Genomic DNA, 17,714 nt, shown 5'->3' with positions numbered 1-17,714 from the left:
ATTAACCATTAAATTCATTTTTGTTCATATCACCATATGTATAAATAGACATATTCAAGCTACCCCTCGAATCACGGCATCCTTTCGTTCTTCCCACACAGTCTTTCCTGAGCATGAGCATACCAACTTGTCATTCTCCCAAGCACCAGCACTTCTGGCTATCACCCCACAAATCGAATCAGGGGCCACCTTCTCTTGCAACTTGGACAAAACGATTGACCTTCCTATAAGGTCCATTACCCCCAACTTGGCGTGTAAAAAAGCTTGACCAGATCCCAACTTTTCAGTTGGTGAAGGGGTGGCAGCTCCAATAGACTTGATGGTTGTGGCATCAGTAGAATCGTTCTTCACCTGGATGGATCCCAAAGCATAGAACAAGTCGCCCGTCGACAACGCCCCATCAGACAAGTTTCCAGAACGACGAATCAGTGGGTAATAGGTACCCTTTGGAAGACCATTAACAGTCAAATCGATGAAAAGCTCATTGGGGGTGGCAGCCACGATACGTGCCAATCCTTTGACAGGCTGGTCAAAGTCTTCGGGAGCATAACTTTCGAGAATACAAACTGCAGCCGAATTAGGTTTGCCGGTTCCACGGATAATTGCATCTCTTCCCGTGGATTGGATGATGTGAACGAGCTCTGATGGAGGAAGAGATGTGGTAGTCGAGACAATTTGGTTCTTGAGATCAATGTCAAAAGCGGACACCCCAGTCAATGGGCGGAGGACTTTGGCCACAGATTCTACACAAGCCTGGCAGTGCATTGGCACATTAAACACGATTTCAAACTGTTGCATGATTAGTAAGAAGAATGCGAATAATCTGGAAATGTGAACTGATTACGAGGTGAGAAAATTGTGGTTGCACAGACTAGCGAAGGTACACTACCATGAAGAAATTGGAAAATGTGTCTACGTTCATCACATTACACACATTGTGAAGGTAGCATTAATATGGTACGACCTTCCCTCTTTGTCACTTTATTTTCTATTTAAATCTTCAAACTGCTAATTCTACTACTTCTTCTTCTAGAAAAAGTGCTGTCATCAAGCTTGGTACAAACCCAAGTAGAAGCATACATGTTGGTCCGGTCAATAGAATGGCCACTTTCCCTAATAGCAGCGGGCTCACATCTAAATCCATTTTCTTCAAATGTCTTGATGTACCATGGGTATTGTGCTGCAGATCTCAACATACATCTGCCATTTGTACCCAAAGCATTCTTCAAGGCAAGAACTTCACTAATTGCATCGCTTCCACTGGGATCGAACCAGTCCATGTGATCCATAATGATGGCAATTGTCAAGGATCCTTGCTTTAATCGATAGAACACATCATTCAATGTGTCAGTGTGCATTCTGATGTTGTCCAATGCACATTCTCCTGTCTTGGGGTTTCGTCTGGTGATGTTGTTGTATCCCTTAGTCGTCAAGTATTGGGGACAGTTTTCCCGGGTGTATCTACCCTTCAACGTCAAGTAATAAAAGTAGTTGTCTTTGGAAATCAACGACCTGGTGATAATGGGATCCAAGGTATCGACAACATATTTCAAGACAGAAGGACCCATCATGTTTGCTTGATTAGCGGGAACCCCTAAGGCTTTCCAGAGGAAGATCGGGTTTCCCACAAGAAGGGTTCCGACAATTGGATTGAATAAAGCTGGTTTGATCTTGGTGTTCCAAATCTTGCATTGCTGCTCCATGGTTTCACAATTGCATAATTGGTCAACGTAGCTGTTCAAGCCCAAAAGGGTGAAAATTCCTTTGGCCAATCTCAATGCCCATCTAGTGGAACCCGTATCATATAAACCTTTAGCTGCAAAAGTTTTTTCACCTCTTTCCATCCAGTACTGCATGGCGTTGGAGCTAACACTTGCACTTAGCTTATTGAGTAACAAGTCCTTGAAATTTTCAATTTTTCCTTCCCCGAACATCTTCCAGATATCTCTTTGATGCAAGTTTCTGAAACACGCCAACTTAAGTTCCAAAAGATGATTTTGGCATGGGTTCAAATCAACCGCATGGATTTTCTTTGGTGGGTTTGGCAAACAAGCGTAGTGTAAAATGTTGTCACCAGCTGAGGTAATAGCCAACACAGTATCATTCTCGTTGAACTTCAAGATCTTGTGATCTTCTTTGGGATCTTCCCAGGTAAAAGCATAGATATACTGGTTCTTGAACTGCTCATACTGCGGGTTCAAATCATCAAAGTAGACTCTCCAAATCTCTTTTTGGTAGTACATAGAAGGGTATGGCAAGTTTTTGGAGATATTATTGACCAAAGCTTCATGTCCCTTGGAAATGGGAGCATTGGATAAGTCAACATCAGAAGCGTTTAAAGGTCCCAAGTATGGTGACTCAGTAACCAAACAATTGATTCTGTTAACCAAGTGTTCGTTTCGAGATTTGTGACAGCCAATCCAAATGTAGTAAGGAATTCTACCTAATTGCTTGTTGAAAGAATTAATGGATTTGACTGTTCCAAACCGGTATTCCAAGTAGTTTCTTCTGGAGGAGTCCAAAAATACCTTATCGGCCTCAAACCAAATTCTCCAGAAATTTCTGTTCCACCAGGTAAGGTTTCTGTTAATAAGACCTCCAACAGTATTGATTCGACCCAAAGAGGTATCCGGCAGCTGGATTCCAAAATCGACAGCAGCAACAACGCCCAGCGAATCTAAAAGCTTGACGGCATTATCAATGGTATTGTAGAAAGTTGGAATCATCGATAATGAGTAGGAAAAGGTTATCAAGTCAACATGCTTCTCTTCGATTTTGAAGCTGCTTGCATCTTCAACTAACACGGTGATATTAGTCCAGCCGTGTTGCTTGAATCTGTTGGTTGCAACCTTACACAACGAAGGAGATAAGTCCACCAAGTACACCTTCTTAAAAGACGAAACTGGAATGACTGAGTCCATAAACTCAATGTTAGCACCAGTGCCTCCACCAATGTCAACCCATACAAGATCTTGTTGCTTTTCTAGGTGACTAGCAGCCAATTTCAAACATTCTTTGCGGCCTTTCAACAACACACTTCTTGTCTCGTCATAAATATGGGCTTGGTTCTTATAGAACAACTCCAAGTTGTTCTGCTGTTCAGGCCCATGTCTCTTTTTGTTGAAAAAGGGTTTGATAAAACAGTTCCAGGCAAAAACTACGACAGACAGGAGCGACTTGTTGAAGGTGAAAACCAAGGCCACCATTACCACAATTAGAATTGCGTACACCTGGGATATTTTAATAGAGTATGATTCCAAAAACTCCATGTTGAAAGAGTGGATACACACAAGCGTAAAAATTAATTGGATCTAGCCTACTTATATAAACCTGCGATGGGTGCCAAAATTATCATGTCCCACATGGCTGCGAAAATTGTATTTGGCTTCAACGTGGCAGCCTTTTACATCCGGAAAACAGGCGCTTTTATTTATCAAAATGTAAGAAGTTGGATGTTCTTTAGTTTTCTGGAGATGTAAGTGTTGGTTATTCATACTATTCCCTGTAGGATTTGGAACAGTGGACCGGGGATCAACTACCTATATTTTACCCCTAAAATGCTGGACAATTTCTAATAATTGAACGTCTACACGGCCGGACAAAACACAAACACGTCTCCACGACCCCAAAAGTCACTTTCATGCCTACCCTAAATGAACTGAACACATGTGAGGGTGAGACACGCATCTCGTGGTCGATAACCACAATTAATTGGGGAAATTCCCAAATTGGTATGCATTGACGATAAACACGAAGGCTAAATTGGGTCGTGAATGGCCGTCCTATCCAGCCCTTTGATTCCTTTAAGTTATATATTTTACATTCATATGGGGTTGACAATTATTAGATGTCATATACCACATTACCATCACAGAGCTTTTTGCCAGAATCTATATTTGCACGAAGGTTCATTTAACCTTGTCATATTTTGGGAAGCTGATGGTTTTCGTAGGCGTGGTAGCGCTATTGTAGATTACACTGACATCTGAAATAAGTAATATGGCCATGGTGGTTAATTGAAACTGCTAAACACAGAACTGAAGGTCCCATAATATTTCACAGCCACCGAATATCCCATTATCCCACTATCCCATTCATTATGTGTCAATCAATTTCTCTCTCTCGGTGGCACTACTCCCATATGAACCCCATCTCCAATAATTTGCAGGCTCGAACTGGCATTTGAGAACCGCGCATTATCAACATTTGTGTTTGCTAATGCTCTCATAATGGCTACTGCTACAATTCAGTCAGGAACTATAAACCTCCTAAACACCATCATCGGTGCAGGGATATTGGCAATGCCATATGGTCTCAAGTCCAACGGACTTGCTTTCGGGCTCCTTCTCATTGTGTGGTCGGCCCTCACATCTTCGTTCGGACTCTACCTTCAAACAAAAGTATCCAAATACACCGACCAACAGACCGCTGTGAGCTTTTTCAGCTTATCCAAGTTGACTTATCCCTCCTTGTCGGTGGTATTCGATGCTGCCATCGCCATCAAATGCTTTGGTGTGGGAATAAGCTACTTGGTGATTATCGGTGACTTGATGCCTAAAATCGTGGAAGCTTTGGCTTCAGGAGCTGCTGACCAGTGGTGGAACCACAGAAACACTTGGATCTCAGTGTTCATGATTTTTGTGGCCCCTTTGCTGTTTTTACGGAAGTTGGACTCCTTGAAGTACACTAGTGTTGTTGCTTTGTTTTCGGTGTTGTACCTCATTTGCTTGGTGGTATTCCACTATTTCTTTGGCGAAGGTTCCGAAACATCGGCCCCAGAAATCGAGTGGTTTGGCCCTATTTCATGGAGAAGTACCCTCCGCTCGTTCCCAATTTTTGTATTTGCTTACACCTGCCACCAGAACATGTTTGCTATAATCAACGAGTTGGCCATCGATGCCAACGCTGGCTCCAAGACCCGCCAGTCCAACCACGTGATTCGTAATGCCATTGCTACTGCCTGTGTATCGTACACGATTGTGGCGGTATCTGGATACTTGACATTTGGCTCTGCTGTCAACGGGAACATCATCACCATGTACCCCAAAAACTCCATGTCTTCGCTTGTAGGACGGTTATGTATTGTGGTTATGGTCGCCTTGTCATTCCCACTTCAGTGTCACCCGTGTCGTGGATCTTTAAATCATGTGGTTTACTTCATTGTCGAGAAATTCAAAAGGGATCCAATGATATCCGAAGAACACGACGCATTGATCGAGGACGATTCCGGAGCCGACAACTCATTTGTATCGACCACTCCAATGGAAGGGGCATATGATACGGCCGGGCATGATCCAATAGTAGTGCCGTTGACCTCCAGAAATTTCTATTATATCACCACCGGAATAGTTGTTTTCAGCTACTTAATTGCCATCAGTATCACTTCTTTAGAGCATGTGCTTGCATTGGTGGGTTCTACTGGGTCGACATCCATCTCGTTTGTTCTTCCCGGGTTGTTTGGGTACTTATTGATTAAGCCCAAGCCAGGCCAACCGGCAACCATTTTAGAACAATTTTGTAAATACGGGGGGTTGTGCCTCTGTTTATGGGGGTTGTTGGTGATGGTTGTGTGTTTATCTGCTACTTTATTCTTAGGAGCTACGCATTAGACTACGCACAATTCTAATATCAATTCCAGCTATCTAGTAACCTACTTCATAATAATATCTTTTCTTTCCCAACCCGTTGGATGATGATACTTCAAGTCGTTGGAGGGCTGTTCCTCACCCATCACCAACGCATAAGGGTTTCTATCAGTCTTTTGACTCAAGTTGGCAAATGTATGGTTCACTTCCCGGTGTTTGGCTTCGTCGGCACGAACGCACAAGATTAAATCTCTAATGGTGGACTTTTCATCTAGAGTACCATAATACTGTATGGCCACTGGTGGAATCGCCATATCGTCAAACTTCTTTAACTTTCCCGCATCCAACTCTTTGATAAAGTGGGAGTAAGTGCTGACAGCTTCTTCTTCCAAATACCCCACAAATCTATGGCAGAACTTAGGGAAGAATAAATAGTTGAAGAAGAAAATATTGCAGAAAACTCCCTGGCCCATAAATATAAAGAACCTGGTAAACCACGAAGGTTTTCCGAGGTTAATAAAGGTCAATAAATGAATGCGTTCGTTGTAAGCTTCATCGAGCAAGGTCTCAATCCAAGCCTTATCTCTTTTCAATAACCTTAATGAGTGTAAATGACGAATGAAAGCAGCTGTCATTCCAGGAATCCCTGCCACACTTTCCAAAAATATACATCTCGTAAGCCATTTACTTTCTGTCATCTCAAACCGGGTTCCCTCATAAGAAACTCCTTTAGTAGGATGCTTATATCCCGTAAAGAAGTCGAAACAAGATCTGAAGGTCTGAATGGCTCCACTAGCAATTTTGTCACTGACGGTTATAGGCACTCTATGGTCAAACAGAATCGACTCCAACTCAGCTTTTTCTTCTTTAGGGTGTTGGAAAGTTGGGTGGGTGATAAACGAGTTATCAAACTTAGGCTCCTTCGTGAGTTTTGTAGCAACATTGAAGACAGTTCTGGAAGGAATAAAGGTTGTTGATTTTAAAATCAAGTTTCTACTGTACATTTTAAAATATCTAGGTTCTGTTTTAACTTTTGAAAGCTAATGGAGTCAATTAGGGATCAGAAGTAGGTATATTTATATTGTTACTTTGCCCGATAAAACCCGCTGAGCAGTTTATTTAGGACTTTTAATTTTCGCAACCTCAGAGGACGCCGCATGGACTTAGAACTCCGGCGAGCCCGTACTACAACGGTTACCTTATTTTGTCTGCCGCGCTAGATTTGTTCCAAGGGGGCCTTAATTTTGGAATGACCTCCGCGCAAATCACAGCCGTTCAGAATTATTAGAACAATAATGATTGGTGGAAAAAATCCATACGGGTGGAAACGGGATTTGCAGTATACGGTCGTCTTCTAGGGCCAGAGAAATAATCAGATATAGGAAGGTTTGTCGGAGCTTTTGAGGTGTTTGTTTTACCAGCTGCCTTCTTGGAAGGTTGTTTTTGTACCAATCAAATGGTAGTATTTGGATTTGGCAAGCACCGAATTTAACAGCCGTTTCAGTTTTGAGAATATTCTAGGACATTGACTCAATTTGAGGGAAACTTCCTTTGGTTGGTCTTTGTCTCGAGAGCCGCTAGCTACGTTCATGGCTTTTTGTGGATTACACCACTCGATTTTCCTTGCCCAACTTGCAATTTATAACTTGTGAAGGGGAATGCATCTTGGGCTGCAATAGGTTTTCGCGAGGTGTGCATAAAATGACATGTCTAGAAATTGGCATGTCGCGTCTGTGACGAGGTGGAATGTCGCGGAGTGTGGTAACCAAAACGCGCCCCCAATTCTAGAATAGTGTTTTGCCCTTTCCCTCCTCTCAAATCTCAAAAAAAAAACTGAAAACTTCTCAACATAAACAACTTTACAGTGTGTTTTACTCGGATAGTTCACAGACTAAATTACTATATCAAAGCAGTGCTAACTTGTTGTCTCGATTGTCACTCATACCTGTTTGGCGCATCCCTTGTTACGAACACCCGACCTTTCCTTTACCATCTTCCTGATCAACAAATCATCGTTCTGCGGCTCTGATTTTTATTGATTCAAAACATACAGACGTCGTCAAAAATTCTTTGAAGTCCCATCCACAAAAACATTTGTCGACACAGACAACCTCCGTTTAACTTCGTTTGTTGGCTAATTTTATACCCCTGTATTATAGATCATTATGCCTTTTAAAATCTCGGGCTTCTTGGCTGACCCCTTTGCCATATCTACCCTCAGTTTTGGCGTCATAACCTGGATCGTGGCCATAGCCGGTGCTGCCAGTAGCGATCAAAGCAAGTTCCCCAGATTCACATGGTGGGGTTTGGTATATCAAATTCTTCTTATCATTGCCATATTGTTTTTGTATTTATTCAATATCATTGAATTGTACAAGTTCACATTGGTGGGTTTATTGTCGATTGCGTTTGTGTACACGTCAAACTCCACCAACAACTTGATCTACAACTCCACTTCTAGTGCTAACTTGTGTTGTGCCGCTGGTTGCATGTTGTTGGCGATGTTGAATTTGACCCTCATCATATACTTTGGAGGTCACCCAGAAAGTCCCACCAACCAATTCATCGACTCGTTCTCATTGAAGCCTTCGCATCACAACCATTTGGATGACAAGAACTTCAACGCCCATAACTTGGACGATGACAATGAGGAAGAATTCAAGAGATACGCAAATCCATCCCAAGATGCTGGTCACTTCCAAGACAATAACTTGAGACAAAGTCAGTTGACCACGAATAACAAGTCTTCCAATACTCCATACATGTCATCATCTCAGTTGAATGGATTGGAAAACTTTTCGTCTTCTGACATAAACAACAGAGACTTAACCAGCAACCAGAAACGGTCGACCATTTACAACAATGAACAGGCTGACAGCCAGCCGGTGATGAACTTCCGGTACAAGGCCAAGGCCTTATATAGCTACGATGCCAACCCCGATGACATCAACGAAATCTCTTTTGTTAAGGATGAGATTTTGGAAGTTGATGACATTGACGGTAAATGGTGGCAGGCCAAGAAGGCTAATGGCCAAATCGGCATATGTCCTTCCAACTACGTTAAGTTATTGGATTGAAGTTGTATAGTATGAATTTATAGTAATGGAACATTAGAGATATTGACCGAGACTCCGGCTGCATTTAGAATTTTTCCGAAGGGTAATTGTATGCGACCAAAGTGCGGTAGGCGTAATACCGGATCTGTTGACGGAATTGGTAGCATACATCCGAGTCACCAACTACCATCGACAAGGTACTGACTCAGATCATAGTAGAAAATTGATGCACCTTCGCAGTGGTGTCTATGACTCCACTTTGTGCCCCTCGCGATGAGGGTGATGGACGCAACTCTGAATTGAGCGTATGCCAATAACGGCCTTGCAGCCCTTTTATCGATATCGCGAAAAGTCGACGGGCGCAAATCCCGGTGCAAGATATAAGACTGGACAGGAGCAAGTAAGAATGAATTTTTTTCAACCGCTTTTTTAAAAACATCTCAACTTCAATATGAGCTATCAAGGGTTTGCTATTCACGATACTACCAAGTACAATGAGGCTAAGAAAATCACTTTCAAGGCCAGAACCGTTGGGGATTACGACGTGGTGATCAAGGTGGATCACTGTGGAATTTGTGGAACTGATGTCCACACCGCCACCGGTGGATGGGGAGGTCCAATCTTACCTGTTATTCCTGGGCATGAGATCATTGGATCTGTAACCAAAATCGGAGACAAAGTTACGTTGTTCAAGGTGGGTGATAGAGTTGGTGTGGGTGCTCAAGTTGATGCTTGTTGGAGTTGTAAAGCATGTGATATGGGAGAGGAAACTTATTGTAAAGATGTCATTGATACCTACAACTCTACAAAGAACGGAGAGGTTATCTACGGTGGTTACTCCAACTATGTATCAGCCAATGAACAGTTTGCGTTTGGTGTTCCAAAACAATTGGACAAAGCTGAAGCTGCTCCCTTATTTTGCGCGGGTATAACTGTGTTTGCTCCATTGAAAAGAGCCATCACCAAGCCTGGTATGAAGGTGGGTATTGTTGGTATCGGAGGTCTTGGCCACATGGCTATCCAGTTTGCAGCTGCCTTGGGAGCCGAGGTATATGCTATGTCTAGAGGTGATTCGAAGAAGGAAGACTCTCTTAAGATGGGTGCTAAACACTATATTGACACCACCAAAGAAAACTGGGCTGCTCCTTACAAAATGGAATTTGACTTTATTTTGTCATGTGCCAACTCCAACAAGGGTTTCACTGGTGATTATTTCAGCTGTTTGACCGTCTATGGTAACTACGTATCGGCTGGATTGCCAGAAACACCATTTGAGTTGAAGGCTCAACACTTCATTGGAAACGGGGCTTCTTTTGGTAGTTCTCACTTGGGTAACAGAAAGGAAATGCTTGAAATGTTAGAACTTGCAGCCAAGAACAACATCCTCCCATGGACTGAAGTATTACCTATTTCGGAAGAAAACGTCAAGTTGGGCTTAACCAAGACCTACAAAGGTGACGTGAGATATAGAGTCGCTTTGACCGACTACGCTGCTGCTTTTGACTAGGATGTTTATAGACCTATAAATTTTATCTTCACTACACCATAAGCTTGTCTCAATCCTCTAGACTTCACTAAAGACATCAACTGGGTCCCAATCAGGGTTGATGTAACGAATGGACTTCTTCTTGTGGATATTGTTGATGGTCTCAACGTCCTCAGGTGCAAGGTCGATCACCAACAAATTCTGTTCAATTCTCAGAGGGTTGATGGACTTTGGTAAACCACAGATTCCACGAGCAACCAACCAACTGAACACAATCACTGATGGAGCCACTTGATACTTTGCTGCCAACTTGATGATAGTCTCGTCTTTCAAGACGGGAGCACCGTCCGATCCTAAAGGAGAATAAGCTTCCAAGACAATCTGGTGTTGCTTGCAAAAATCAGCCAATTCCAAGAGAGGTAATTGTGGGTGGAGTTCCACTTGGTTAGCAACCGGCTTGATTTCAAGGTTGGCGGCTAAAAGAGTTTTCAAGTTTTTGATTGAGAAGTTGGATACACCAATCGATTTAGCGAGACCCAATTTTACACATTCTTGCATCAACTCAAATGTCTTTACAAAACTCCAATCGAACACAATGTCTCTCTTACCATTGGGCAACATGGGGAATTTTTCGCCTGATTGAGGGTTCAAAGGAACGGGCCAATGCATCAAATACAAATCCACATACTTCAAACCCAACTTTTCAAGAGACTCTTTCAATGCCTTGACGGGCTCATTGTGCCTAGTGCACCACAATTTGGTGGTCACATAAACTTCAGACCGGGGAATTCCCGAATCTTTGATGGCTTTTCCGACAGGAGCCTCGTTGGCGTACGCAGCAGCAGTGTCAATGTGTCTGTATCCGGACTTTAGGGCATGGATTACCGACTCATAGCTTTCCTCATCTCTGGCTTTCCAGGTTCCCAATCCAATAGCTGGAATGGAAGTTCCGTTGTTGAGTTTGAATGTTGTAGTACACCTGTGACTGTTAGTATGTATTAGTGAGTAATATCGATGACAGAAACTTACTTGTCAGGAGACGTCATAGTTGATAATTGGAAATTTGCGAAAGGCCCGAATTTTTTATATCAACTTTGACACATCTGCAACGTTCCATTTTTGAGTGTTGGAACCGTTTCTCTCATTAATTACAAACATCAAACTAATGGATCATGACGTTTGTGATATTATTTACACCCCTCTGAGTCTCCTGCTAAACCATAGTCTAGAACCTTCTCTAGTGAAGTCTTCCTTGCTAAACCAAAACCTAATCCTAGTCAAAAGGCCACTAGTGTATTTACTAAAAACGCCTATCAATAATCTACAGCCTGCACTGATCCCAAAATCACTCTTTACTCATCTTCTTCAAATGGCTTCATAGGAGACCAATCTTGATCATTGTACCTCTTAGAGAAGGTTTTATGGATACGATTGATCGCATCGACATCCTCGTCACTCAAGTCAACACTCTTTAAATTCAGAGCTAATCTATGCTTGTTAAGCGACTTGGGCAAGTAGATGACATCCCTTCTGCACATCCAACTGAAAACCACAGTTGCAGGAGAAACCCCATACTTTTCTGCAATGGTCAATAAAGTCTCGTCCTTTAACACGGGACTTCCATTTGATCCTAATGGAGAATAGGCCTGGAGCTTGATACCGTGTTGGGCACATAATTCTCCCAAAGCAAACTGTGGTAAGTGTGGGTGCAACTCCACTTGATTTACCACTGGGGTAATCTTAGTTTCAGGTGCTGCCAATAATATCTTCATGTTCTTCACGGAAAAATTAGAAACTCCGATAGACTTTGCCAATCCCAAATCATGAACATCATGCATTAAGCTGTATGTCTTCACAAAAGACCAGTCTAAAACAATGTCTCTTTGTCCATTTGGTAATAAAGGAACTCTGGCAGGTGTTCCTTGGGGGTTCAAAAACACAGGCCAATGTAAGAGGTACAAGTCGACATAGTCTAATTGCAACTTGTCTAGTGACTCTTTAATGGCCCCAACTGGATCATGGTGACGATTAGACCACAATTTGGTGGTTATATAGAGTTCTTTTCTGGGGATTCCTGAATCCTTAATGGCTTTACCTATTTGTTCTTCATTTCCATAGGCAGCGGCGGTGTCAATATGCCTGTAGCCAGAATCCAAGGCATTTTTGACGGAGTAGTAAACATCTTCGTCTTTAGCTTTCCATGTTCCCAAACCAACAATTGGAAATTGATTTCCATCGTTGAATTTCACCTTTTTATTTGCAACCGATGTGTTAACAGTCTTAAAGACGGGTGCAGTTTGTGTATAAGTTTGTACTGTAGTCATTTTCCTGGCTTGTTGGACAAAGCTAAGGAAATTCTGCACCTTTTATACCAAACAGAAGACATATTGTATGCTTTGAAAGACAGCAAATTCCAGATATGGAGGCTGACTTGATGTAACTTGTGTCACAACATGTAATTTCATTACATCAGGGTTTATTTTGCGTTCTTAGTGGCTCCCTTCAAATTAACTTTCCGAATGCCACATTCTATACTTAGTGCAATCGGTTGCATACCATAAGATAATTGCTCTGGATCCGGACGTATGCACCACGGAAATATTGTTGCAAAAGTGTTCATAATAATGGCCACATGTCAAACCTGGGCCATGATACAATGGTGAGTGCAGAACCCTTACAAGAGCCTCCGCTCGATAATGAACGTAGTTCACTAATATTTTGACTTCATTACTTGACCATACTACAGGTTATTACGAAGGGCTAGACTTGAAAAGAAAGTGACCTTATCAATACCGCACTGAGTAAGTATAAGTAACCTTGACATCATATCCAAAATTCTCCTTGTTTTGCTTCTGTTTCAAGCCGAGGTTTACCTTATATTTCTGTCAGTCTCAGCAAGCGTTATCTCAACCTAAATCAGAGCTGCGCAAAACTTAATCGCACTGAAAATCACTGAGTACCTCAATGCGCTTCCAAGCCAACGTCATAGCATCTAGGACCATCACCCGAGGCTTTGGACGCTTCTTACACTACGATGGAACACCTTCCTCTTATGCAAGCAATTCTGCCGACTACTTGGGAGATGCACTTGACCCGAACATTGAAACGGTAGATTTAGCCTACGATTTGTACGAGGCAGAAACGAAGACCTCCAACAGTCCATTGATCATTTTGCACGGGATTTTTGGTTCTGGAGTAAACCACCGAACTGCTGGCAAGATTTTGGCATCTAAGTTGAAGCGTGATGTTTATTCTCCGGACTTGAGGAACTTCGGCCGGTCTCCCCATATCAAAAGGTTAGATTATCCGAGCCTAGCTGCCGATGTGGAGCGGTTCATTGAAAACAAAAACCTCGAGAAACCAGTGGTGATAGGTCATTCAATGGGAGGGAAGACTGCCATGGCATTGGCATTGAGAAGACCCGATCTTCTCAAAATGTTAATATCGGTGGATAATGCACCAGTTGCATTCAGCTCCACAAGCTCAACATTTGTCAAGTACATCGGTGCTTTCAAAAGAGCCACCGAGAATTATAAGTTTACAAACATTAAAGATGTGGACAAGGAATTGGCCAAAGTTGAACCCAACCAGTACATAAGACAGTTTTTATTGACAAACATGAACAGAGGGAAGAAAGACGATGTTATTACCAGTAAGGTTCCATTGGATATCATCAATGATGCGTTGCATGCTGGACTCATTGCTAGTTGGCCGTATGACCCTAGTGTTTGCCGGTGGACAAAAGGGCCTGCTTTGTTCATCAGAGGTACCGAGTCTGACTACGTTCCAGATGAATATATTCCAGATATTGGCCGGTTTTTTCCTAATTTCGAAATCAGAGATGTTAAGGCAGGCCATTGGGTTATCAGTGAAAACCCCAAAGACTTTGTAGATACGGTGGTGGACTTTGTGGTTAAACACGAAGATTAGGAGATAGGCAGTTCATTAGAATATTCACTCTATAAATCCATGTAGTATTCCCACTAACCTACTTGTCGCCAACCTTGATCGATTCATCACTAACGTAGTCAGGGTAAATGTCGAATCTACGTTGGAAATGAACCGGAATAGCTTCTCTGACTTTTGGTAATAAAGAGGGATCAAGCTCTGCGTATATGATTTCTTCACCTTCACCCGCTTCACTGATAATGTTCCCAGCTGGATCCACAACCAAAGAGTGGCCATACGCTTGGTATCCACCTCCTTCGACATCTCTAGCGGGACTACACAAGACGGTGAAAATCTGGTTGTCAACAGATCTGGACCTGGCCAATAAATGCCAATGCATTGGACCAGTGGTGGTGTTGAAAGCACCGGGATAAAACATTCCAAACGAATTGTAAGGGGACCTGGTGGCAATTGTCGCCAATTCAGGGAATCTAATATCATAGCAAATTCCAATACCAATGTTTCCAAAATCTCCTAACTTCAAAACAGTGGCTTTATCTCCTCCCGTCAAACTCACCAGTTCTTTGAAAGTAATTCCTCCAGGGATGTCAATGTCAAACAAGTGTGCCTTTCTGTGTTTAGCAATGAGCTCACCAGTTGGAGAAAATGTCAATGAAGTATTGTACACTTTACTTTCAGCTTCATCCAATTCAGGGATAGAACCTCCAATCAAAAACACTTTGTGTTCCTTGGCCAAACCTGACAAGAAACTGGTGGTTTCACCCGATGGGATGACTTCGGCGTAATTGGCGAATTGGTCAACTGCGTAAGGAGAATTGAAACATTCTGGTAACATGATCAAATCTAACTTTCCTATCTTTGACTCCTTAACGGCATTGGCAATAAACTTTTTCACTTTTGTCAAGTTAGCAGCTTTATCGCTTCCAGCAGATATTTGGATAAGGGCGATCTTTAAAGATTTGGCCAATGGAGCTTTTACTATGGATGACATGAATGGCAATGGTATATAAGTTGGAGTCAATAATACTATTTTACATTTCGTAATTTGCGACTCCTGCGGAATTTAGATCCACACCCGTTTTGGGAAGCTGACTCATATACATCAAGTTCTTATCAAATCTATAACATGCTTATCTAGAGCTAAACTACCACTCTCCATGCGGTTGGACCACCAGGTGGGGGAATTGGGTGGTTTCTTTCAACCATTTCAAATGAGGAATAAATACTTCTCTGCACCTTTTGGCTTCAATTTCGGGGTCGTTCTTAACATACGCAAGGTAGTTCCCCATATACTCGGTGTTTTTCTTCAAATTATCTCCAAATACGGATACTCCTTTTTCATCGTAGTAGGCTTCACACAATCCTTGCGTAAAGAACTGCAATACTCTCAAGTCAAAGTCGTAGCCGGCATTGGAATAAATGTCACTGTACATTCTGATGTGTTTGCCCAGCTCTGCGTATACCAAGTCATGGTTATCCACAAGCCAATTTGGATAGAACTTGGGGTACGATAAATGCATAAACATAAAGTCAAGGTCGCCGTCGGGGTCTTGTTGACTTTGCACGGGATCGTAGTGACCTAAAGCTTTGGACGCAAACTTCTGGGCATCTTCCCTCATATATCCAACCCACAAGAACGGTTTGGCAGTTTGGAAGTACGGTTCTCCCAAAACATGAGCAGCTGCAATAAAGGTTTCTTTATCACCTTCACCTGCTGATCCTTGAGTCATCAAAGGGTAATAAAAGTGAGGTCCAAACAAGTTATAGTACAAACTCAAAAGTAATGTTCTTACTTGCTTAGTCTTATTGATCATCATCATCCCAGTTTCAGAGGTTGGATCTGGAAGAGTGCCTTCAAAAGTATGGTACCACGAATCAGCAAAGGTGCACTCGCCAAGAGGTTTCTCTCCATGAGCCTTGTCATAATTATTATGGGTGGTTTTCTTTTCCTTCACATCAACTCCAGCAATGTCATAGAACTTAGGATTAGTGGTTCTGGCCCAGGCATCGGGCCAAAGAATTAACCCTGTTTCCTTGAACAAGGAAGATTCTAGTATACCTTCTGGGTTTCTCACAGGAAAGTTATCAGAATCCAAGTATATGACATTCTCAAATTGGGAGCTCAAAATAGCCAACATCTTATATTGATACCCACCAAGATCAAACCGCTCTTTCAAATCGGTCGAGAGTTCATCGGCAAATACGTTACACCTAACCTTGTAACCAGGTAACAAGTCTTCACAGAACTCCTTTTCGTATTCTTCACGTGATGCAAAAAACAACTCAATGGGAAGAGTCGATCCAGTGGCCCTAATTTGTTTGATAACCAAGTAGGAAAGCCAACTGTATTGCCCGCCTCCTATTAAAACGTAACCTTTGGTATCCTTGTACGAGTTCCATTCAGGATCCGTTTCCAATAAATTTCCAAACGTTGATAGCTTATACTTATAAAGAAGTTTGTTCATGTGTTTTTCCACATAGTTGGTATGAGACCTTTTCAATTCTTCAAAAGTTGACTGAGGAATGTCCAACACATTTTCCAAGTATTCCTTAGAGAAGAGAAAATCTTTATTAGAGGCGAAAATCTCCCGTGCTCTTTCCTTTTTGTACTTGTCTTTAATCGAAGGAGATTTGATAGCATAATCTTCTACGCCGTTGAAAAATAGGGTGAAATCCCTTAAAGACTCAAGGACCTTCTTTGGGAGATTGTTTGTTGGCACAGAAGAATCGTCATACTCAGGTGAACCCTTCACGGGATCTTCGGCAGCCACCTTCATGATGTCCTCTTGAATGCCGCCAGGAACATGGTCTTCAGGGGCGGGTTGTGATGGGGTGATCTGGCCGAACTCTAGCGGATCTTTCAGAGGTCCCTTCTGGTCACCGGTGTTTATGGTTTTCTCAATGACCACATTACGATTGGTGAGCAATTGCAAACATACCAAGACACCAAGTATAGCTGCAAGCACCTTTAACTTGTGTTGTACAAACAATCTGTGGAGCTTAACTTGCATTGGAGAGAAAGCTTAAACGTGGATAAAATTTAGTGCGCGCGAAATTTCCAGGTCACAAATTTCCAGTCCAGAAGCTAAAAATAAATTTGGTTAGTAAGTCTACACACAATACACACACTCAACCATCAGACCAAAATAAGGAAACGGCTAATAAACTTTAACACCCGAGCCAAAAGAGCAGAGCAGCGGACCAGATCACATAGTGTTCATGAAGTAAGTGGGCTCATTTGGAATAGAAATCATGGCACGCAACTCTGGACTACTTGGAGTCCTATGAAGGCGTTTTCTTGGGATAGATAGGAGATTTCAAGGTGCAAAGATGTTTATGCTGTTCAACAGGTAAGATACCATGGACAAGGAGGAGGAAGCGACATTACACACAAAGATAGGCCGACCTGGATAGGCCGACATTATCGCTGAGAAGAAGGCTGAGACTGAAGGAAGAACAGTAGACGTTGAGATTAAGTAAGTAGGCGAACGCAAATAGAAGGGCATGTTCAGACTAGTGAGACATCGATATATTCGGAGGAAGGGGGCGGGTATATTCCCGTGGTGCCAATCGATTTATCAGCCTTTATGCGTTTCATTTGAACCTACTTTGGTCTGTTGGTGGAGGATGGTGAATTGTGCTGGTGATGTAATTTATTCAACCGCGCGGGAAAACTGA

At 42.4% G+C, this 17,714-nt stretch overlaps 10 protein-coding genes across 10 annotated transcripts; 4 read left to right on the top strand and 6 right to left on the bottom strand. All coding sequences in view use genetic code 12, as the record gives it.

Moving 5' to 3' along the window:
- Window positions 1-54: 54 nt before the first annotated feature.
- PSN45_005216 (uncharacterized protein) lies at window positions 55-3,269 on the bottom strand (the record flags this gene model as incomplete). The annotated part of the gene is made up of 2 exons (XM_006685605.2): window positions 55-823; window positions 1,081-3,269. 2 exons carry the CDS (start codon window positions 3,267-3,269, stop codon window positions 55-57), a joined length of 2,958 nt encoding a protein of 985 aa, XP_006685668.2.
- Window positions 3,270-4,229: 960 nt separating this feature from the next.
- Window positions 4,230-5,609, top strand: PSN45_005215 (uncharacterized protein; the record flags this gene model as incomplete). Its single annotated transcript, XM_006685898.1, has 1 exon — window positions 4,230-5,609. The coding sequence occupies one exon, from the start codon at window positions 4,230-4,232 to the stop codon at window positions 5,607-5,609; it is 1,380 nt and encodes a 459-aa protein (XP_006685961.1).
- Window positions 5,610-5,650: 41 nt separating this feature from the next.
- AOX2 (inducible alternative oxidase 2) lies at window positions 5,651-6,589 on the bottom strand (the record flags this gene model as incomplete). The annotated part of the gene is made up of 1 exon (XM_006685604.1): window positions 5,651-6,589. One exon carries the CDS (start codon window positions 6,587-6,589, stop codon window positions 5,651-5,653), a length of 939 nt encoding a protein of 312 aa, XP_006685667.1.
- A 1,161-nt stretch (window positions 6,590-7,750) lies between these two features.
- Window positions 7,751-8,662, top strand: SHO1 (Transmembrane osmosensor; the record flags this gene model as incomplete). Its single annotated transcript, XM_006685896.1, has 1 exon — window positions 7,751-8,662. One exon carries the CDS (start codon window positions 7,751-7,753, stop codon window positions 8,660-8,662), a length of 912 nt encoding a protein of 303 aa, XP_006685959.1.
- A 430-nt stretch (window positions 8,663-9,092) lies between these two features.
- PSN45_005212 (cinnamyl alcohol dehydrogenase) lies at window positions 9,093-10,148 on the top strand (the record flags this gene model as incomplete). The annotated part of the gene is made up of 1 exon (XM_006685602.2): window positions 9,093-10,148. One exon carries the CDS (start codon window positions 9,093-9,095, stop codon window positions 10,146-10,148), a length of 1,056 nt encoding a protein of 351 aa, XP_006685665.1.
- A 57-nt stretch (window positions 10,149-10,205) lies between these two features.
- PSN45_005211 (aldo/keto reductase) lies at window positions 10,206-11,173 on the bottom strand (the record flags this gene model as incomplete). The annotated part of the gene is made up of 2 exons (XM_066158443.1): window positions 10,206-11,106; window positions 11,157-11,173. 2 exons carry the CDS (start codon window positions 11,171-11,173, stop codon window positions 10,206-10,208), a joined length of 918 nt encoding a protein of 305 aa, XP_066014540.1.
- Window positions 11,174-11,479: 306 nt separating this feature from the next.
- On the bottom strand, window positions 11,480-12,451 carry PSN45_005210 (aldo/keto reductase; the record flags this gene model as incomplete). The annotated part of the gene is made up of 1 exon (XM_006685601.1): window positions 11,480-12,451. The coding sequence occupies one exon, from the start codon at window positions 12,449-12,451 to the stop codon at window positions 11,480-11,482; it is 972 nt and encodes a 323-aa protein (XP_006685664.1).
- Window positions 12,452-13,091: 640 nt separating this feature from the next.
- On the top strand, window positions 13,092-14,057 carry PSN45_005209 (uncharacterized protein; the record flags this gene model as incomplete). The annotated part of the gene is made up of 1 exon (XM_006685894.1): window positions 13,092-14,057. One exon carries the CDS (start codon window positions 13,092-13,094, stop codon window positions 14,055-14,057), a length of 966 nt encoding a protein of 321 aa, XP_006685957.1.
- A 58-nt stretch (window positions 14,058-14,115) lies between these two features.
- NIT3_2 (Omega-amidase nit3) lies at window positions 14,116-15,027 on the bottom strand (the record flags this gene model as incomplete). Its single annotated transcript, XM_006685600.1, has 1 exon — window positions 14,116-15,027. The coding sequence occupies one exon, from the start codon at window positions 15,025-15,027 to the stop codon at window positions 14,116-14,118; it is 912 nt and encodes a 303-aa protein (XP_006685663.1).
- A 154-nt stretch (window positions 15,028-15,181) lies between these two features.
- MNN2 (mannosyltransferase) lies at window positions 15,182-17,047 on the bottom strand (the record flags this gene model as incomplete). Its single annotated transcript, XM_006685891.2, has 1 exon — window positions 15,182-17,047. One exon carries the CDS (start codon window positions 17,045-17,047, stop codon window positions 15,182-15,184), a length of 1,866 nt encoding a protein of 621 aa, XP_006685954.2.
- Between the last annotated feature and the right edge of the window lie 667 nt (window positions 17,048-17,714).

Source organism: Yamadazyma tenuis, chromosome 7 (genome assembly GCF_029203305.1).
Source record: "Yamadazyma tenuis chromosome 7, complete sequence".
Lineage (NCBI taxonomy): Eukaryota > Fungi > Ascomycota > Pichiomycetes > Serinales > Debaryomycetaceae > Yamadazyma > Yamadazyma tenuis.
This window is presented reverse-complemented; position numbering and strand designations above follow the sequence as displayed.